The 21,160-nt window shown below is 45.2% G+C and overlaps 1 protein-coding gene across 1 annotated transcript in view; it reads right to left on the reverse strand.

Moving 5' to 3' along the window:
* Positions 1 to 606: 606 nt before the first annotated feature.
* Positions 607 to 21,160, reverse strand: part of LRFN2 (leucine rich repeat and fibronectin type III domain containing 2) — an 890,926-nt gene continuing 870,372 nt past the window's right edge. The window contains exon 6 of the mRNA XM_082249300.1: positions 607 to 1,934. Coding sequence (XP_082105426.1) covers positions 1,010 to 1,934 — 925 coding nt within the window. The 3' untranslated portion in view covers positions 607 to 1,009. The remainder of the gene's footprint in view (positions 1,935 to 21,160) is intronic.

Here is a 21,160-nt window from a genome sequence, read left to right on the forward strand (position 1 = left end):
AGTATGTGACCACCTGCATTAGGGGTAGGCCTGAAACTCACCTTGGAGGCAGTACACCGTCACCTCTTGACCTGAGATTTGTGATAGCCAGTACACATTGGATGGGGAGTGCCTGGGCTTAGATCTTCTGTAAGTATAGTTATTGAATAAGTAGCCAATTCATTCCTACACAGTACTTTGCCACTGGATACAATTATATCAGTGGCAACACGTTTTCACACATTGTACAGAAGTTAATTGACTTTAATTATTAATAGGACATTTTAACACCATTAACTCTTTAGTTTCCTCATCTTATAATTTAAGACCCCCCACAGCTAAAAAGCTGCAATATAACACTATCAGACCTGCAAGATTGAGGCACTCCCAAAAATGCAAACTTAAATGCCTCTCCTAAAAAAAAAAAAAAAAAATCCTGCTAACATCGGATGCACAAAGAAAAGAACAGCAATGAAAAAATATATAAACATTCTATAGAGCTTTCTTATTTTATTTTTCTGAAAAATATATATTTCCATACCATACTTCCCTTTAGATTTATTAAGGATTAATGACTATCTCAAATGATACAACAATAAATAAAACTTGATTTGTTTAAAAAAAAAAAAAAAAAAAAGAAGAAAACAAGAAATGAAAGAAAACTTTTGAGGTGACCACGAATGGCGATGACTTGACTTGCGGCTTCATCACTTCACCGACGTCTCAGCGGGGTCTTCATCAAACATGACACTTAAAGACAGGGATGAGTTTTTCCCGCCTCTCCAGACTTCATTGGGTTTTATGGGATAAAGAGCACTTTAGAATATAACATGTGCTTCTTGGCCGGAGCAGTCCACCACTTCTTGTGCTTAGCACAATCTGCTCAATTTTGTGTCATGGTTACTCCTGCCGTGGGTGCTACCCACTTCTGTATCCATTGACCTAGAAATTCATAAGGAATTTAATTCTTGTACGCTACCCTTGCCATCAGAAACAGCAAGATAATCAATAACTGAAATGATCTGATAATTTACACTGTGCTTTCCATTACCCATTCTGAGCTGTCGTAGGTACATCTAGTTGCGTTCCCTACTAGTTCGCTATCGTCATACTGTAAAAGCATCCCATTAACTGAAAGGCTTCTCCTAGTCCAAATATTTGAGATCTTTCTTGGGTAACTACAGCACTGTGTTGCGGCAAAGTCCCCCATGTCAAATGAATGGCTACGTTTTGCTTTTCCCTCCAGGGGTAACATAAGGAGGCTACGGACTTTGGACTCTTGATTGCCCAACAAGGGCTCTTTGTCTGACTGGTGGACTGTCGTCGTAGTCCTGGAGTCCACAGCGTCCTCCTTTTTCTGACACCTCAACTCCAGGGAGGCGAACGCTCCCATCAGTCTATCAACATTGTGTTTAGACCTGGAGACAGGTCTCCACTTATTGGACAGAGTGCTTTGATTACTCTGTAGGCTATAGTCATCGCCTTCTGGGCTATTGACAGAACTAGAAGAGGAGGAGACACTACTGTGCACTGAGCCACAGTTGAATTCCATGAGTTCATTCCTCACCACCACTTTGGGATTGACTTGTAGCGGAACCCCATTCTGCACTGAATTTCCTCCATTAGTCTGGGAATAAACATTGGTGACATCGGCCATCTTCCCCTGGGAATTGTTGCATATTTTATATCTTACCATTAATATAACAATGAAGACCAGCAATGTAGCAACTATGATTCCACCAATAACTAGAATCATTGTTCCCCCCAAGAACTGGCTGTGCATGGACTGGCACTGCTGATAGTCCTCTTGGGTGAAGAACTGGGCACATCCCACTATGTTGGTGGCTGTTAGGGTGGTCGCCGTGTCATCCCAGATGGCCAAGACGCACAAATCGTACGCTGTCCCAGATACCAGGTTATTCACAACAAATGCTTTGTTTGAAGCAGGGATCATCCTAAAACAGAAAACAAAAAAAACACAAAAAAATAAATTATTAATACAATGTTATAATATACATATACATAAGTGATGTAAGATCACAGGAATACAACCATGTACTGTGTGTACATAAATAACGTAACGTCATGTGCATACATACATATTGAAAGCTACATACGTATTGAAACATTACTAGTTTAATTATGCATACATTTTTTAAATATTTGGTGAACTGGGATTTGAAAATACATGTAAACATTTAAGAGAAAAAAGAGAGCAGAATTGGCATTTCTCCTGTTTCCATAAAAACATGCAGCATAAAAAAAAAACATGTAGCATTTTTGTGCTACATAGACATATATACACTATATTCTCAGCTTTCATTTCAAGGAAACCTACACAATTCTAATTACTGAAGATTGAATATTTATCCCATTCCATCCCATTTGTTGACACTTGACCATCCCATTCTATCCCATTTGTGGACTCCTGAGCATCTCATTCCCTCCTATTTGTGGATACCTAACCATAATATTCCACCCCATCTGTGGACACCTGAGTATCTCATTCTATCCCATTTATTGACACTTGACCATCCCATTTGTGGACCCTGATCATCTCATTCCATCCCATCTGTTGACACCTGACCATTCTATTCCATCCCATTTGTGGACACCTTATCATCTTATTCTATCCCATTTGTGGACACCTTATCATCTTATTCTATCCCATTTGTGGACACCTGAGCATCTCATTCCCTCCTATTTGTGGATACCTAACCATAATATTCCATCCCATTTGTGGACACCTGAGTATCTCCTTCTATCCCATTTGTGGACACTTGACCATCCCATTTGTGGACACCTGACTATTCCATTCCATCCCATTTGTGGACACCTGATCATCTTATTCCATTCCATTTGTTGACACTTGACCATCCCATTCTATCCCATTTGTGGACACCTGAGCATCTCATTCCCTCCTATTTGTGGATACCTAACCATAATTTCTCTAGCGCTCATTGACAGACGTAGTCCTCGGTGATACAGCACCTTCGGGTTATGTTGCCTCCACAGGAGCAGGACTAGACAGGAAATTAAAAAGCTCTGGCCACACCCTAGGGGCAGTCCCAGAGGGTATATCCTCTCTCTCTCTGCCTCAGCAAATCAGTTATTTTCTGTCTAGTTAGGAGTAAGGACCTAGATACCTTGCTGGGATCTTAGGTCCTGGCAAGATTTTTTTCTTAAAAGATTTTTTAGACAGCTTTTTTTCTCCAGTGTTCCTGTGAGATCTTCAAGCAAGAAAGCTGAACTGGGCGACGGGCTGGATGTTGAGATCCGGTGGTCACCCCAGTTCAGCCTACGAGCGCGTGCAGGCCATAGCTCCGCGCTGGGTCGGCCGCGACAAAGTCATATTAAAGGACTGACCCCGCGAGTTAAACGTCTCACTGAAACGCCAAAGACCATGAGTCACGGCGTCCATATCGGTCGACAGCCCTCCCGCCCCGGTGGAGAGGGGTTCTGTCAGGAGTTGGTGCCCGCCTGGTTCCGGTATGGTGAGTAGTATGTTCCCCCTTTTCCCCTGACGGGTCTTGTGGTGAATGCGGGCCCCTCTCTGTATGGTAAGATAGAGTCCCTCTCTATCCTATAAATGACACAGATCCTCCTACTTTGAGTGTGATTTATGTGCAAAAGCCAGGAGGCTTGGTTTGGGAGCTAACAATCTAGTTGTATACATGTTAAAAAGATTGTAATCAGTGGCATTCTGGGAATCTTACGGTGCCAGTCAGAAGCCACGGACATGTAGACTGCCTTCCTAATCAGATCTCCAGCTATTAGCAGGCCTCCCGAATGGCCATGCGGTCCGCCAGGGCCGGTACCGCCAACCACGCCAAATCCCCATGCAGAGAGAGTGTTGTGTGCCCTGCAGCACACCGCTATTCAGTACAGGCCGCCGCCATTTTTTTTTTGCTGGATCGCACGAGCCGCCATTTTGGCGTAGCCTCGTGTCTCCAGCATGGGGGCGGCCATGTTTGAGGTGATCCAAACACCTCGTGGAGCTAGGGGAGGCGCCGGAAGGCGTGCAGAGGGGCGGAGCCGCCTCCTTTCTTCCTGGGCAGCCAGCCAAAAGACTTCCTGTTTGTCAAGACAGCGCTGTAACCTGTTGCAGTTAAACTCTGAGCATCAAGTGGTGAGCCTGGGGGTCTATCTCTCTCTCTCTCGATCGATAGGGATCCCTAGCAGGTAACACTAAGGGGCTTTTTGTGGCGCTGGGGGTCTGGAAAAAAAAAAAAAAAAAAGTTTTTTATTTTTGAATTATATTATCCAGGAAGTGACTGGAATTATCATGGACCCTGCCACACATATTCCCCCACCTGTTTCCCTCGGCCGGTGCACAGAGTGTAGAGTCATTTACAGCAATTTTGGAGTCTATGGTGGCTCGGGTGGAGGCGGCCTGTCAGGGACGGGGGTCAAGGAAGCGACCCCCGCCTACCCCTATACTATCTGACACCTCTGACTCAGATTCAGAGATGGTCACTGCAGTTGCAGGTTCCTCTGCAAGGGCTGTTATCCCAGGTAAAGCCCCCTCAGACAGTGAGGAGGACGCTTCTTCTCCCGCTATAATTCAGGAAGAAGCATTGGTGGACGCACTAGTTGTGGCAGTGCAGGAAACCTTAAAACTTGAGGCTTTACCGGCAGAGGCAACTGAAACAGAGATTCCTTTTGGTACTAATAAGCCCATCAAAACGGTGAAGGTTTTTCCTGTACCCAAATGTTTCGGTAATCAGATTAAAGGAGAATGGGAGCATTCTAAACGTACCTTTACTATTTCCAAGCGTATTGCTAGACGCTATCCGTTTGAGGAATCCATCATTAAGAAATGGACGGTACCACCAGTGGTGAATCCACCTATTTCCAGGCTGAATAAAGCCACGGTTATCCCAGTGGAGGACACTTCGTCCTTTAAGGATCCGGTGGATCGAAAGATGGAAGCAGAGTCCCGCACCATCTTCTCTCTGATAGGGTCAGCATTTAGACCAGTAATTGTTATTGGTCTAGTTTCCCAGACACTTACGGAATGGGCGAGAATGGTACGCCAAGACCTTAGGGGAAAAGATATTCCCCAGGAGACATCTGATTTGATGGAACAGATTATACAAGGGCTACAGTTTATCTGTGACGCAGCCTTGGACACTACTCCCTTATTAGGGCATGCATCTATGTCAGCGGTAATCCTCAGACGTGTGCTGTGGTTAAAACGCTGGTCAGCTGACCTAGGTTCCAAAAAGACCTTGACAAATCTCCCTTTTCAGGGGAATCGTCTATTTGGGGCCAACCTAGATGAAATCATTAAGGATGCCACTGGGGGCAAGAGCACTTTTTTGCCACAGGCTGCTAAAGCTAAGGGACCTCGCAACAAGCGAGGACCTTTCTTTACCGCCCATAAAGGGCGCCCGGCTGGTACAAGCGGGAAAGGCAAGACTCCTCCAGGAGGGTTCAAGAAGGGCTGGTCGGACAAGCAGAGGACCAACCCAGCCAAACCCGAAGCAAAGGAGTACACAGCCTGAAGGTGCGCCTCCACCCGGTTTCAGGGTGGGGGGACGTTTTCACCGGTATTCAGGACATTAGATCGAGCATCAACCACTACTACCGGTGCGATTCTTCCCTTCCAACATTTAAGTACTACAGGAAGCGGTAGTTACCGTTCCCTGAATAGATCTTTTCCTTTACCTTTTCCTAAGATTAGTCCCTATACCTCACAGGAATCGGATCTGGTTGACCAGATAGGCCAAGTAGCCTCTAGTCGGGTGACTTCGGTCCCTGAGGTTCAACCAGAAAAGATCACCCTTCCTGATAACAATCAGGTATCTGATAAATGTGTGGGAACAGAAAACGACCAGACTTTCTCGGATGGTCGGGGCCGGATACCTCTAGGGACGCCTGGTTCAGATTCTATCAGCGCCAGTGGTCCTAGAAATTCTAGGCTGGCCTCCTCAAGCCGGCCTGGCCGACTTGGACATGCTAGTCGCAGACGTTCCGTGGGAACTTCGTCTCAGGGAGTGTCTGTGGTCTCAAGGACCAATTTACCATCATGCTTTACAGTCGCTGGTTTTAATGGACTGGCCATTGAGACCCAAGTACTGAAGGACAGAGGTCTGTCTACTTCAGTCATTCCTACCCTTATTAAAGCAAGGAAAGCGACTTCCAGCAAGGTCTATTATCACACATGGAAGACTTATATTGCGTGGTGCGAATCTTTAGGATTTCCTCCACGTACCTATTCGGTGACTCGAATATTGGCCTTTTTGCAACAAGGGGTTGAGCAGAAGCTAGCCTTGAGCACCATCAAGGGTCAAGTTTCAGCATTAGCAATCTTCTTTCAGAAGCCTTTAGCTACCAAGTCCTTGGTGCGGAATTTCATCCAGGGGGTGCGGCACCTGGCTCCACCAGTCCGCGCGCCCTTACCGCCCTGGGATCTTAATTTGGTTTTGTCGGTTCTACAGAAACCTCCCTTTGAAAACATCAGGGAGATTTCCTTGCTTACTTTATCCCAGAAGGTGGCCTTCTTGGTGGCTATTACTTCTGCTCGCAGGGTGTCAGAACTGGCTGCATTATCATGCCAGTCCCCATACCTAGTGATTCATAGGGATAAGGTAGTACTTCATCCTAAGCCATCTTTTCTTCCTAAGGTGGTTTCAGATTTTCATCTGAATGAAGATATTGTACTACCTTCCTTGTGTCCTCAGCCCAAGCATCATCGGGAACATGCGTTGCATTCCTTAGATGTGGTTTGGGCAATCAGGGTATACCTGAAAGCTACGGAATCATTCCGTAAGACGGATTCACTTTTTGTGATCACGGATGGCCCCAGAAAGGGTTTGCCTGCATCTGCCGCGACCATTGCCAAATGGATTAGACAGACGGTGGTACAGGCTTATTCTATTAAGGGTCAGAGTCCTCCGTTCCCTGTTAGGGCGCACTCCACTCGAGCGCTCAGTACTTCCTGGGCCTTTCGCCATCAGGCGTCAGTGGTCCAGGTATGTAAGGCGGCCACCTGGTCGTCGGTACATACCTTTACAAAATTCTATAAGATTGATGTGACGGCATCGGCGGATGCCTCATTTGGCCGCAAGGTTTTGCAGGCCGCAATTTGAGGAGACCGGTGGTCTACCTCGAGGGTTTTTTTCTGTTTGAAAAAAAAAAAAAAAATTTCTCTTTTTTGTTGAGTCTCATCATTTAGGATGAGCATTGTAAACTTCTAGTTGGCACCGGTTGGGCCTTCTAGATTGGGATTTGATTTTCATTTTCCCACCCTTCATTTGTGATACTGCTCTGGGACGTCCCGAAGGTGCTGTATCACCGAGGACTACGTCTGTCAATGAGCGCTAGAGAAAAATGGATTTTTGTAAAATCTTACCGTAAAATCCTTTTCTCTTAGCTCATTGACAGACGTAGTCCCCGCCCCTCTGTTTTTTTTTTGAGTTGGGTTGGGTTAAAATCTCTAAAGACTGCTTTTTCACATAACTGATTTGCTGAGGCAGAGAGAGAGAGGATATACCCTCTGGGACTGCCCCTAGGGTGTGGCCAGAGCTTTTTAATTTCCTGTCTAGTCCTGCTCCTGTGGAGGCAACATAACCCAAAGGTGCTGTATCACCGAGGACTACGTCTGTCAATGAGCTAAGAGAAAAGGATTTTACGGTAAGATTTTACAAAAATCCATTTATTCCATCCCATTTGTGGACACCTGAGTATCTCATTCTATCCCATTTGAGGACACTTGACCATCCCATTTGTGGACCCCTGACCATCCCATTCCATCCCATTTGTGGACACCTAATCATCTTATTCCATTCCCATTTGTGGACACCTGAGTATCTCATTCTATCCCATTTGTTGGCACTTGACCATCCCATTTGTGGACCCTGACCATCCCATTCCATCCCATTTGTTGACACCTGACCATTCTATTCCATCCCATTTGTAGACACCTAACAATTCCATTCCATCCCATTTGTGGACACCTGACCATTCTATTCCATCCCATTTGTGGACACCTAATCATCTTATTCCATCCCATTTGTGGACACCTGATCATCCCATTCTATCCCATTTGTGGACACCTGAGCATCTCATTCCCTCCTATTTGTGGATACCTAACCATAATATTCCATCCCATTTGGGGACACCTGAGTATCTCATTGCATCCCATTTGTGGACCCCTGACCATCCCATTTGTGGACCCTGACCATCCCATTCCATCCCAGTTGTGGACACCTGACTATTCCATTCCATCCCATTTGTGGACACCTGATCATCTTATTCCATTCCATTTGTTGACACCTGAGCATCTCATTCCCTCCTATTTGTGGATACCTAACCATAATATTCCATCCCATATGTGGACACCTGAGTATCTCATTCTATCCCATTTGTGGACACCTGTGTATGTCATTCTATCCCATTTGTGGACACTTGACCATCCCATTTGTGGACACCTGACCATCCCATTCCATCACATCCCATTTGTGAACACCTTATCATCTTATTCTATCCCCATTCATGGACACCTGATCATCTTATTCCATCCCATTTGTCGACACTTGACCAGTTCAGTGTACCGTTTAGGGTGCTAGAAGACCTGGCATCCCCGCCATCAGATTATATTGCAGCGGTATTGCACTGGTGCGTGCACATGCGCACTGCACACAATTTAGGGCACTAAATGAATATTGGTGCCCAGGGGCCTTTATAAGCAAACCAGTCCTTGCCTGAAGTTGCTGATTGATCTTCAGCTTGTTACCTGTGTTCCTGTGATTTCTTGCTCCTGTGATCCTTACCATCCTTATCCTACCAACCCGGCTTGTTCCTGATCTGTCTCCTGCCTGCCTCTAATCCTCTACCCCAGCTCACCTTACAGATACCCTCTGCCTGCTTCTCATGTTTGACCTCGGCTTCCCACCTGACTTTGTCTGTTCTGTTATCCAACTGACTCCTGATCCTGGCTTGTATTGACTATCCTGCTGTCTTAGTGATTCTACAGACCTGTCATATCTCACAGGCACCACCTGCCTGCAGTCTCTGCTCAGCACATCAACAGTACCCCTGAGTCCTTCTGCTAGCAACTCAGCAGGCGACCTGTGCTACTTTGTGGCCGACTCCTCCTGTCTCACCTCCAGGGGAGTGAGTCCAGAACTTAGCTGCAAAGGAAGCCATCTCCATTGGCCTCAAGCACCCGGTACCTGATAGACCTTCTCATTTGTGGATACCTGGATATCTCTTTCCTTCCCATTTGTGGACACTTGACCATCTTATTCCATCCCATTTGTGGACACCTGACCATCCCATTCCAACGCCATTGGTATTATTATTATGCTGGCTTCGTTCCTTTCCTTGCATGGGTTGTCACCCAAGAACATAACAGTAGTAACTTCTACCTGACCCAACGGGCCATAGGGAATGTGAGTGGAGCTGGACAGTAAACATCTTTTGGGTAAGGACTCTTGTTAAGGATTCTATGAACCTGAAGCTGTATTACCACATATACAATATGAGAAATATGTCACTGGCAGAAGAACCCTTTTGTCATCGTCTTCACATGTGTCAGGTGAATTGAGCACATATACGCATGCTCACGCTTTAGCATGGATAAGCGTGCACATGAGCACAGACGTTTTGGCATCTATTAGCCTATTTAAAGAGAAACCTTACCCATAACAGTTTTAATAACAATTAATATTCTTTAGCAAAATGTACATTCCAAATTAATAATTATGCTACAAGATTAGTGTGTGCTGTAATTAGCCTCCAGGGTTGCTCCAGTTTCTTCTTGCTGGAGGCTGCCATTTTGTTGAAGCTCTGAGCAGTCACTTCCTTATTGAAAACACCTTCCTCTCCTTGGTTTTAAAAACGATATGTCACTTTCTGCAATTAAAATATGTACATTTCCAGCTTTGATTGTATGTCTTAGCTAGAGAGGAAGGCAGACAGAAGCTTTACAGTGCTGAAGTTCATTCTCTGCCCATAAGGGAGAAAGGAGAGAATATCAGGGAGCTACGATAAGACACTTTTCTTGTAAGTTTAACACTTTTGTATCTCCCTGGCAGCAGAGTTTGTCCTGCCACCTCTTCGGCTTTCCTTTTTTCCCTCCATAATCTGTCCTTTCTCATCATAGTCTGTGCCATTCCTGTTGTTTCCTCCCCCCCCCCCTCAGCAACAGTAAATCTTAAAAACGTCAGCTGATTGGCCTCTACAGGCTCTGATTTTAGGCACAGTGCTGAGAATAGAGAGCAACTGAACATGTGCAGAACAGGGTGAGGCAGTACATTACTGGATTTGAACATTATAGCCACTTATTTTTAACCAGATACTGACCACCCCACGAACATTTACTGCTGCAGGGCGGTCGCTCTGGGCAGAATCATCTACCTGTAGGTTATTCTGCACTTCCGTGTCTGGGGCGCGTATGCGTGCTGCCAGCACCCTGCTACCACTGTGATTGGGCACAGCAGGAGCCAATCAGCAGGTCTGGCAGACGCGATGTCCGCCGGCACCCTGTGATTAATCAGGAAACAAGCACAGTTTCCATAGTAGAAGCATGTCCCCTGCACAGTAAGCACTCCCTAGAAACACATTTAACCCTTTGATCGCCCTTGATGTTAACCCCTTCCCTGCCAGTGCCATTAGTGCAGTGACAGTGCATATGTTTTAGCACTGATCACTGTATTGGTGTCACTGGTCCCCAAAAAGTGTCAAAGGTGTCATTTTGCTATCTGATTTGTCCGCCACAATGTTGCAGACCTGCTATAAGTCTCTAAATTGCCGCCATTGGTAGTAAAAAAAAAAAAAAAATGTTTTTTTCTTTTCTCTTCTTTCTGTTAGTAGTTGTGGTCATAAAAATGGATTATGGGTACAGAGCAGTAGCCCCTATGATAGTAATGCCTTAGTTAAATAATTAGGAGGTTTGGATTACAAGCTGTTGAGTGTATATATTTTCTCATTCATGACGTTGGTATGTTGTGTTGTAATGTTATTCTGAAAAATTATAATAAAGAAATATTGAATATTAAAAAAAGAAAAAATATTCCAAAAATATATCCCATAGTTTTTAGATGCTATAACATTTGCGCAAATCAATCAAAATACGTTTGTTAGGATTTTTTTAACTAAAAATATGTAACAGAAAACATTGGCCTAAATTGGTGAAGAACTTTTAATCTTTACATTTTTTTATTGGATATATTTTATAGCAGAAAGTAAAAAAATATTGTTTTTTTTTTTCAAAATTGTCGCTCTTTTTTTGTTTATCGTGCAAAAAATTAAAAATCGCACAGGTGATCAAATACCACCAAAAGAAAGCTCTATTTGTGGGGGGAAAAAAAGGACACACATTTTATTTAGGTACAGCGTCGCATGACCACGCAATTGTCGGTTAAAATAATGCAGCGCCGTATTGCAAAGAATGGCCTGGTCATGAAGGGGGTAAATCTTCTGCAGTTGAAGTGGTTAATGTTTGCATAGCTATACCTGCAAAAGGGGCAGACCTGAAGTAGTTTATCAGGCATCAATTATCTGAATAAAGTTCCCTTTTAAAGCTGTCCAGAAGTCCCGAAGATCGTTGAGTGGTCATCAGTTGCTGTGACCAATGACCACCCTGTGCTCCCATCTGTGTTCTGACCCGGCTCGTCTTGACTCTGCTTGTTGCTGATCCTGGTTCATGACCTGACCTTTCTTCCTGTCTGCTGATTCGGTAACTCCCCAGCTTATCTGATACTGACCCTGGGATTATGTTATGGGGTTGTTTTTCAGTGGTTTGGCTTTCTCCAAGAAAGGTCAGACAAGCATTTTCAAAGTGGTCCTGAAATGGCGTCCCTGGAGATGAATTCCCCATGCTCTTCCTGCCCACAATATCCTTAATTGCTCACAAAGAAGTGAAGAAGAATAGAAGGAGCATTTAATCCATAAAATTGAAAAACCATATAAACTGTATAAAAATACATTAGTTCCAAATTTAATAAATGCGGCAAAAGGAGCAATACCAAAAAAATAGTTAGAACTGGAATGCCCCTCTATTAGAGATTGGTTTAATAGAATTGAATATGTATATAATATGGAGTATTTGAGTAGTAGAGAGGAAGAGCAGGTTGAGAATTTCACAAATAAATGGAGGAGATGGGCTGATATTAAAGAGACTAATAATTATTTAGAAGAATGGGTGGAATAAGGTGCAGAATGTTTTAATGTAGAGGAAGGCGAGGCAAAGCACAACAACAGGAACAAGTGGTAAAAGGAAGGGGGAGGGAGGGTCAGGGGGTGGAGATGGGAGGGGGGAAGGATGGAAAATTTGTATACTTGGGCGTGGTTTAAATGTTTTTGATTGTTTGTACACTGTGGATTGAAGATTAATCAAATTTATATATATATATATATATATATATATATATATATATATAAAGAAAAGAAGGAGCGCAACATAGTGTAGCATTTTGAATAAAGTTTAATATCAAAAAGGTAATACACTCATTTGGTTAAAAGTCAAAATTGGTAATGTAAAATGAAACCGAAGTTTCCAACCAACAAAATGGCTGCCGCATCCCTGTGCGCGATGGCGTCACATGTCACAACTTGCTCCTACGCGTTTTGTCATCAATGATTCAGTCAGGGGCGTGGTTATTAATGATGAAACACGTATGGAGGAGTCGTGATGTGTTATGCGCCTTCTATTCTTCCTCACTTCCTTGGGAATTATTAAGGATAATGTGGGCAGCCGAGGAGTATCCCAACAGGAAGAGCATGGTGATTGCTCCCCAGGGACACTAGTCCAGGATCACTTTTGGAAATGCTTGCCTGACTTTCCTTGGTGGGGGTCCACACTGAGGGTTAAGAGGCAGTGTGCACCGGTGTTGGTGATGGTTTCTCCATGGATAAACCTTGTTTCTATCCATGTTGATTGTCTTTTTAGCTCATTTTTGATGCAGAACCAGGAATGATTTTTATTGGATTGGGTATGTTATATGTGAATTGGACTTTATAATCTGATTTTGTCTTTTACGAGCTGCACCTATATTATAAAATGATTGATATGTACAGTTGCTCAGCATATAAATGAGTCTTCTTTAAGTCCCCACCACAGTAGTGATCGACCAAAATTATTTTTTTATTGCCGATACCGATATTTTGGTCATCGCTTATCGGTATCAGCCGATATGGGCCGATATTTTCGTACATTTTAAAGAATTTGTTTTTTTTTTACTTGACAGGTACTCTTGTAGAGGGATCTGGGGGTCTAAAAAGACCCCAAACCCCACCTCTGCACTTAAAAACATTCAAAACGCCAAGTTTGGCTGTTTTGAATGCTGTCATTTTTTTTTAATCTGGCGCCGAGTACCCAGAAGTGATGTCATGACATCACTTCCGGGTTTTTGCATGGAGACCCGATCAGAGCCAAATTGGGCTTCGACGGCCGTTCAGGCTTGTTGCTCAGGTCTCCCGGTTGGACGGGAGACCCGGGCAAGCCGCAGAAGGTGGCGGGAGGGGGGGGGACGTCCCCTCCCTGCGGTGGCGGGAGGGGGGGGTTACGTCCCCTCCCGCTCCTTGTAATGACAGCCAAGTGGTTTCTCAGCCGCATCGGTTGTCAGTACAAGACAGCCGACCTTCGGCTATGGACGCCGGTACCGGGGTGATGCCTCTAGCTGCAGGCATCACTCCGGTACAAGCACTTTCTGAAATATTGGCAATATTGGTAACCTCCGTGGCCGATTCCAATTTATCGGGGAAAGTGCATATCGGCCCTTTATATATCGGCTTTGCTGATAATCGGCCGATCCCTACACCACAGCCTGAGACAGTAATCATGCAGTGTGGATGGGGGGGGGGGGGTAGATGAACATCTTGGAACATCTTCCCCATCGGGGCTTCCTCTTCCCCGTCCTCCGACGTGTCGTGCACAAATGAGGACAAACAGGAGGCCGGTCCCTTGCTTTATCCCCCTGGGTGGCAGAGCAGCTGAACACATCAAACAAATACAGAGCGATTGAAAACAAGGTTGTATTAACTTCCTTCCTTTGACTTTCATCTGCAGCTTCCAAGAATAGAGCGTCGGTAACCATTATAGCTCCGATCAGCAGCCATTCAAGTGTGCTTTATTGATTTGTGTAGGTGAAATTTAATGCATACCCTGCAGAAACTGGCTCGGCTTTCCCCAGGATGCCTAGGCCCCGCGTCCCATGAAGGCGCAGGCCAATTAGCTTAGGAAGAAAAAAGGTTAAATTATCTCTGCATTATTTTTGCTGCTCTCGTTTCATTCCTCTCCGCGGAGCTGTAACGCCACCCGGAGCTGTCCAGGCAGAGGTAGAGACCACGCTTACAGGGAGATCGTTAGATTGCAAAAAAAAAAAACCAAGTGATACTGCGAAAGTCAAACTGCTGTTTCCATATCAATGCAGCTGATTCAGAAAAAGGAGGCAAAGACTCCCTCTTGTAAATACATTCATTGCACTGAACAGACCACAGGAGGGCACTTTGCCTTCACCTGACCACTCAGCCTGCAATACAGATGGATGATGCTTCAAGCATGCCAACTCAAATGCTTGCAGTATTGCCAGTTGTGCTGTTAGCCTTGCAATTCTCAGATGCAGAAAACCTTGTGAGGGCTTATCCATTCGAACGCAAGCCTGCAAACGCAAAAGGCTGAATTTGACAGCATTTTGCCCGGGGCAAGTCCTTTGGTGAGTCAGGACGTGTTCTCTTATTCTCAATTTCTTATCTGGATGATTCCAAGTGAGAATTACAGATCACATCAATAATGGTATAAAAGGAGAAAGACATCAAAGTGTTCCCAAACACTTCAGGGACCACCATAATAGGGATCCAAATGGCCTGAAATTTTGCGGTGTCGAAAAGTCAAAAAACATTGGAGAGGAGAAAACTATGTAAGGCAATCTTACTGGCAGGCCCAGGCTGGCCATAGGGCACACTGGCCATTTGCCATTTGGTGACCAGACCACGCAGCAGGAGGTGGGTGGCGCCCGTGGTCCAGAAGGGGCTGACGTGGGCCGCGCTGTTGCTTGTCTCCTGCTGCCATGCCTATGTCTCCTCTCCCAGCTCTCCTGCCCTGCCAGCGGTGTCGTCCTGTCGACAGAGTGGGAGGAGCTGAAGATCTGCTCGGAGAGCAAGACATGCAAGAGTCCTGCCTCTGACCTGGCGGAGATGAGACTGTGCAGGGGGGGCAGAGAGTAGGGGGCACTGTGGGTGGAGGGGGGGCATGGCTATGGGGGGCACTGTGCTGGGGGTGCTGTGGTGTAGGGGGGCTGCACTGTAAACATTACAGTGCCCCTTTGCAATGCAGTGTTGCAGTGCCCCTTTGCGATACAGTGTGGGTGGTCCGGTTGCCATCCACCCCAGCAGGCGCCCTGCCCCTCCCCCCCTTCCCCAGTCCCTGGAGAAATTGGCTGGTCAGTCTGAAATGCCCAGACCTGTTTTTTTGTCTCAGTCCAGGCCTACTTACTTGATATACAAAACCAGAGCTCTAGCTTCAATGGGTCATAATGTGACTTCACTTTAAAGGCTTTTCCCTCTTTTTACCATTTTATTTAGTATTTTAAATAAAAATATTTTTATGTGTTTGTTTTGATTATGTGTGTGTATATTGTTATAAGATGGCCGCGTGATCTTATTATTCTGCACTTGCTCAGTATAATTTTATATTTTACACATTTACATATACAGTATATATATATATATATATATATAGAGAGAGATTTTTTTTAAAAAATACTTTTTATTTTCATCCTTTTTTTTTTTTTTTTTGGTGTACCCATGGGTGGAGTTTAATCTTTTTGGCTTCTTCGAGATTATGGGTTTACTTCTTCCCCATATCACTTTGAAGATCGGCCTTACATGTAAGTTAATTTGGTCCCTATGGGAGTGGCGGGGAGGGGTATTGTAGCAGCGAGTTTGACATGATGGCTCCACTCCTACTGATGAAATCTCGCCAAGGACGTAACGCGTACAGGGGGCGGAGTCACATTCATAAGGTCATCCCGCGAGCATCTTACCAAGTGGTGATTGTGTATGATACATCGAGCTCTTATCCCAGCACCGTAGCGTGCCCAATTTTGAAATTGGTGTTTTATAATTAGCAGCAATAACTCAGTTTAAAATAGAGACAACTCTTGGCTGTTCATTTTTTTTTTTCCAAAAAATGTTCCTTTATCTTTCATGGGTATTCTTGTATGTATTGACCTTACTGTTGGCTCAGCGGTCATAACTTGGGAGGAAAGCGGCCACTCACTTATTTATTTTGTTTTTAGACGTTTGGCACAATGGGTGTTATTTTATGAAGAGTATCTTCACCGCTTGACAGGCGTTGGTGATTGGACTTTTTGTTATGAAGTTCATCTTCTGACTTTTTTTTAATATACTTACCTGCTCTGTGCAATGGATTTGCACAGAGCGGCCCCGAATCTCCTCTTCTCAAGTCTCTCGCTGGCGCTGCTGGCTCCTCCTCTCTGTCCAACGGGAAGCCGCTTCCCATGGGGGCACTCATGCATGCTTGCTCGCTCCCGAGCCCTGCTGCTGCTTCCACTGGCACAGACAGGACTGCTAAATTTTACCCCCCCCCCCAAAAAAAAAAAATGTAATTTGTCTGCCCTAAAATTAACATTTTAACATTTTTGTGGCTCTGTATAAATTGTGACATTAAAATTTGGGACAAGGTCCAAGGTCCCTACTAAAAATTATATAATTTTCCAGGGGTTTTAAATAATCTTCAGGCCAGTGGCGGCTGGTGCTCCGCAGACGGCAGACGGACCACACCCTTCCCCCCTGACCACACCAGCTCCAGCCCGCACTGTCCCGCCCCCCCCCCCCCTGGTCGACGGCTCACTTACCCTGGGCAGGCAGCAGCGGCGGCGACGGCTTCCTTCCCCCCTCAGTCTCCTCCCTCCTCCTCTTCTGCTCCTTGGCCAATAGCATGGCTTTTCCTTTCGGCCAGTCGGGAAACGGGTCTCAGGACCTGCTTCCTGATTAGCCAGGAGGAGAATCCTCAATATTCATTCACTATTGTCACACAACTGGGTGGGCTCGGGGCGCAGTGCTCTGCTCCCTGAGCCCACCCCTTTTTGAAGCCTATTAGAGCTTCTGGCTCTAATCTCGTGCTCCAAAAAAAAAAAACCCCATTAGAATTTATGCGTCCGGTGCCCTGCATGTAGATTAGGGGGCCAGTCGCATGGATGGGGGGGCGGTGCCCCCAATGGATGGCCAACACTGCTTCAGGCCTCAAATTATTTTTTATTACGTGTGCAAAAAACAGCTTTGGAAGCAAAAGGGTTAATGATTACAGAGCTACATTAGTTTGTGTCGTTTATTTCCATCTGGGGTTCAGCTTTATAAAGTGCTCCTCAATAGTAGGATACAACTGAGGCCCTGGTAGATTATTATTCCAAATTCATAATTTGGCAATTACATGAGTTATATTATATTTATGGCAAGCTTGCAAAATATATCTGGTTTTATGATTAATCATAATATTAATATGTGTGAAAGACTTTGATCAGGTGATGATTAGTGATAAGGTTCTTCATCTGAGCTGAGGCAGTAATAAGTCAGATATTTCTGGGGTATGTAGCTAGTTGGAGGATGACATAGAAGGAATCTGGTATAGAATGTCATGGGAAGTCAAGAATAGACAGGATCTATGTAATACAAGGAATATTGCATACAGTATATTTGTTTAAATAATGTTAGTTAGGAATAATATAATCTCAGTCATAATTAATAGTATTTGTATGCATTTACTTAACCACATTAAGAGCGCCCACCGCACATTTACTGCGGCAGGCAGCCTCTCCTGCGCAAACCAGCGTAGGGATAAATCGGTCGCGCGCAGGGTGCTGGGGGGGGGGTGGGTTTGGGGGGTGAAATGCGCGCAGCCAGGCGCGCCCTCCCGTCCCCACTAGGCAGCGGGATGCCGATGCACGGGGCAGGCAGCCTCAATTGCCGCCGGGCGCCCGCGATCGTTCCCCTGATGTGTCTGCTGAGGTCTCCTCTTGCGGAGCCATCCGGTATGCCGGACAGCTCCCTGGTCAGTTCCTTGGTTGATCTTGCCTTGAACCTTGTTTCTCTTGAACCTTGAAATCTTTGCTCCTCTCATGAACTTCCTATTTTAGCCATACCTTTGCATTTCCCATTTGCCAGATTATTGTGTTCTCTCTAGCCAATACCTTGCACTTGTCACTCCCGCTGTCATCCGTACCTTTGCTACAACTCGTTACCAACCTTTGGCTTGTTCCTCAACTATGCTTCTGATTGATCCCAACCTGAAACCACTTATTACTGACCTTTGGCCTGTTTACTAACTATGCTTCCGCCTGATCTCTACCTGCTATATCTGCTACTGGATCCCTGCTTGTTCACCTCTAGATGGGGCCATCGTGAGGACAGCAACCTGGCACTAACAAACAGCAAAACCCATCTCTACCATCAGAAGTTCTGATGAACACCGATTAGTGCTTAGACCCTGCACCTCGGGTGACTTGCTGTTCCATTTATCCAGCTGGTCAGTGGGAGCCTCTCTACTGCTAAAACTACTGGTCTCTAAGCCTGACCCCTGACCATGACAAGAGGATTGTTCCCTATGGCCATCATACTAATGTACAATGAGTTGTAGATATAGGAATTTTAATCAGGGGTTTCCTGACACTGGAAATGTATTTCAAGGGTTGAAAAGGTAGTGAAAGGCTGCTGTAGACATTCTGTACAGCATATGTTCCTTAACCACTTAAGCCCCGGAGGATTTGGCTGCTCAAAGACCATGGCCTATTTTGCGATTCGGCACTGCGTGACTTTAACCGACAATTGCGCGGTCGTGCAACGCTGTACCCAAATTAAATTGACTTCCTTTTTCCCATAACAGAGCCTTTCTTTTGGTGGTATTTGATCACCTGTGCGATTTTTACTTTTTGCGCTATAAACAAAAAACTAGCGACACTTTTGAAAAAATAATATTTTTCACATTTTTTTATCTGAAATTCCCCCCCAAAAAAAGTAAAAATCAAACTTTTTTAACATTTTAGGCCAATTTGTTTTCTGCTACATATTTTTGGTGAAAAACATCGCAATAAGTGTATTTTGATTGGTTTGCGCAAAAGTTATTGCGTTTACTAACTACTGGATTGATTTATGCCATTTTTATTGGTTTTTTTTTTTACTAGTAATGACGGCGATCTGCGATTTTTTTTGTGGGACTGCGACTTTGTGGCGGACAGATCGGACCCTTAACTGACATTTTGACACTTTCGGGGTTACCAGTGACATTACTACAGTGATCAGTGCTATACATATGCACTGTTACTGTAAAAATGACACTGGCAGGGAAGGGGTTAACTTTATTAGAGAGCAAGGGGTTAAGTGTGTTCCTAGGGGCGTGATTCTAATTGTAAAGGGGCGTGGCTTTTGATGTAACCATAGAGACATACGATCTTACATAGCAGGGTCATATGATCTCTGCAGTTACATCAGGGAGAATGACAGACGGCTTTGTTTACATCAGCCGCCTGCCTTTCTCCCACTCCAGCAGGAGATCGCGAGTGACCGGTGGACATCGGAGCAGCCGGTCACTCGTGCAGGGATGGCAGTGAACGAGCGGGGGCGGGAGCGCGCCCCCGGCAGCGTGCTCGCCCTCTATTGGCTCGCGGGCGAGTGACGTACCCATACGTCACTTTGCCCAGGGGGGGCTGACCGCCGCAGTATATGTACTTGCGGCGGTTGGCAAGTGGTTAACATGCACCACTTCATTATGTGGACATGCTTGTTTTTTTATCATAAACTTTTTTGAAACAATATGATTGTGATATTTTCCCCACATAGTGTTGGCACCTTGAAAGTCCATTTTAAGAAATCTGCATATTAATCAATTAGATTGTGGTGCCATTTTACCCTGCCCAAGTACTACCTCATAAATGTAGATCCTAGATTAATGCTAATATACTTTGCACGCAAAATGCACACATGAACCGCTGACTTTAGACGCCATTCCATTTATAAATTCTCAAAACTTTTTTCCTTCATGCAAACCAACCCTCTGGCTCACTAGATAGATTCCTGATTCCCGGAGCTCCACAAGGGTTAAATGACTTTGTTTCCGAGGTTTTGCAGAGATTAATGCTCAAATCCAACTGACTGGAGTCTACAGAGTGCGAACATCTCCAGAGGACACGAGTAGAACCTCCGGGCATCACACCACGCGGAGAGTCAAAGAAATTCTTTCTGCATTGAAGTTGTTGAGGCTTGGAGCCAACCATTTTAATGCAAAACGATCTCTATAGTTGTGCAGCCAAGACTGTTCTGATCAGCACAGGCAAAGCCAAACCAAGTCATTCAACATTTCTGTTCTATTAATATTCAGGGGAAAAAAAAAAGAATACTTGATGGTAGCAAAACATTCAAGGAAAACTATGAAATAGTGAAGATACAAACACGTGGACTGTCTTATCCAACTATTTCTAATTTGGTTCAGATCTTCTTGTGATCCAGACAGGGCTGGGACAAGGGAAGGACAAAAAGGGCAGTTGCCCTGGGGGCAGAGTTTGATGTGGGTGGGGAGTGGTGAACTGTGCCATGCTGATGTAGCACCCTCCTAGTCAGGTGATAGGTAGAAAGAGTAGTTTTGGCTCTGTCTGCTTATCAGCAGAGCAACAGGCAAAACCTATGTGCCCTCTGCATATCAGGGAGCAGGATTGGTAGTTAGGTCTGCTCAGTGTGCCCGGTGTGTATTCATCTGGTCTCAGGGAGTGTCCCCAGCAGGTTCGGCACGTTGGATGCTGGAGGAAACCTGACCAATGGTACACAGGCTTTTGGTACTGTCCAAGTGGGTTGGCACAGACAGTGGTGCATTATCGGAAAGGGTATAAAAAGCCAGGGGCACATGAGGCAGATGTCTTTGGCGGGAAGCAGAGTCCCAGAAGGAGGGTGGTGGCTGCCTCCTCTTCTGCAGTGGTTGATGGTGGTCACAGGCGGTCGGCCTGGTGTACCGGTGGTGTGAGGCTGAACCCAGAGGTCCAGGAAAGCTGACTGAGGAGTTGGGGCCTCAGTGAATCTGGAAAAACAGTGTCCGTGAGTACATAGGATCTGGCCCAGGGATCTGCCAGGAAGGGGACCACTCCGGTTAGTGCAGTCAGTGGACGGGTGTCAGCTAGCCCCAGAGAGAAAGGGGGTACAAGAGGAGTACCCTGAAGAGAAATACCTT

The sequence above is a fragment of the Pelophylax lessonae genome (genome assembly GCF_965119305.1).
Source record: "Pelophylax lessonae genome assembly, chromosome: 3".
NCBI classification, from domain to species: Eukaryota; Metazoa; Chordata; class Amphibia; order Anura; family Ranidae; genus Pelophylax; species Pelophylax lessonae.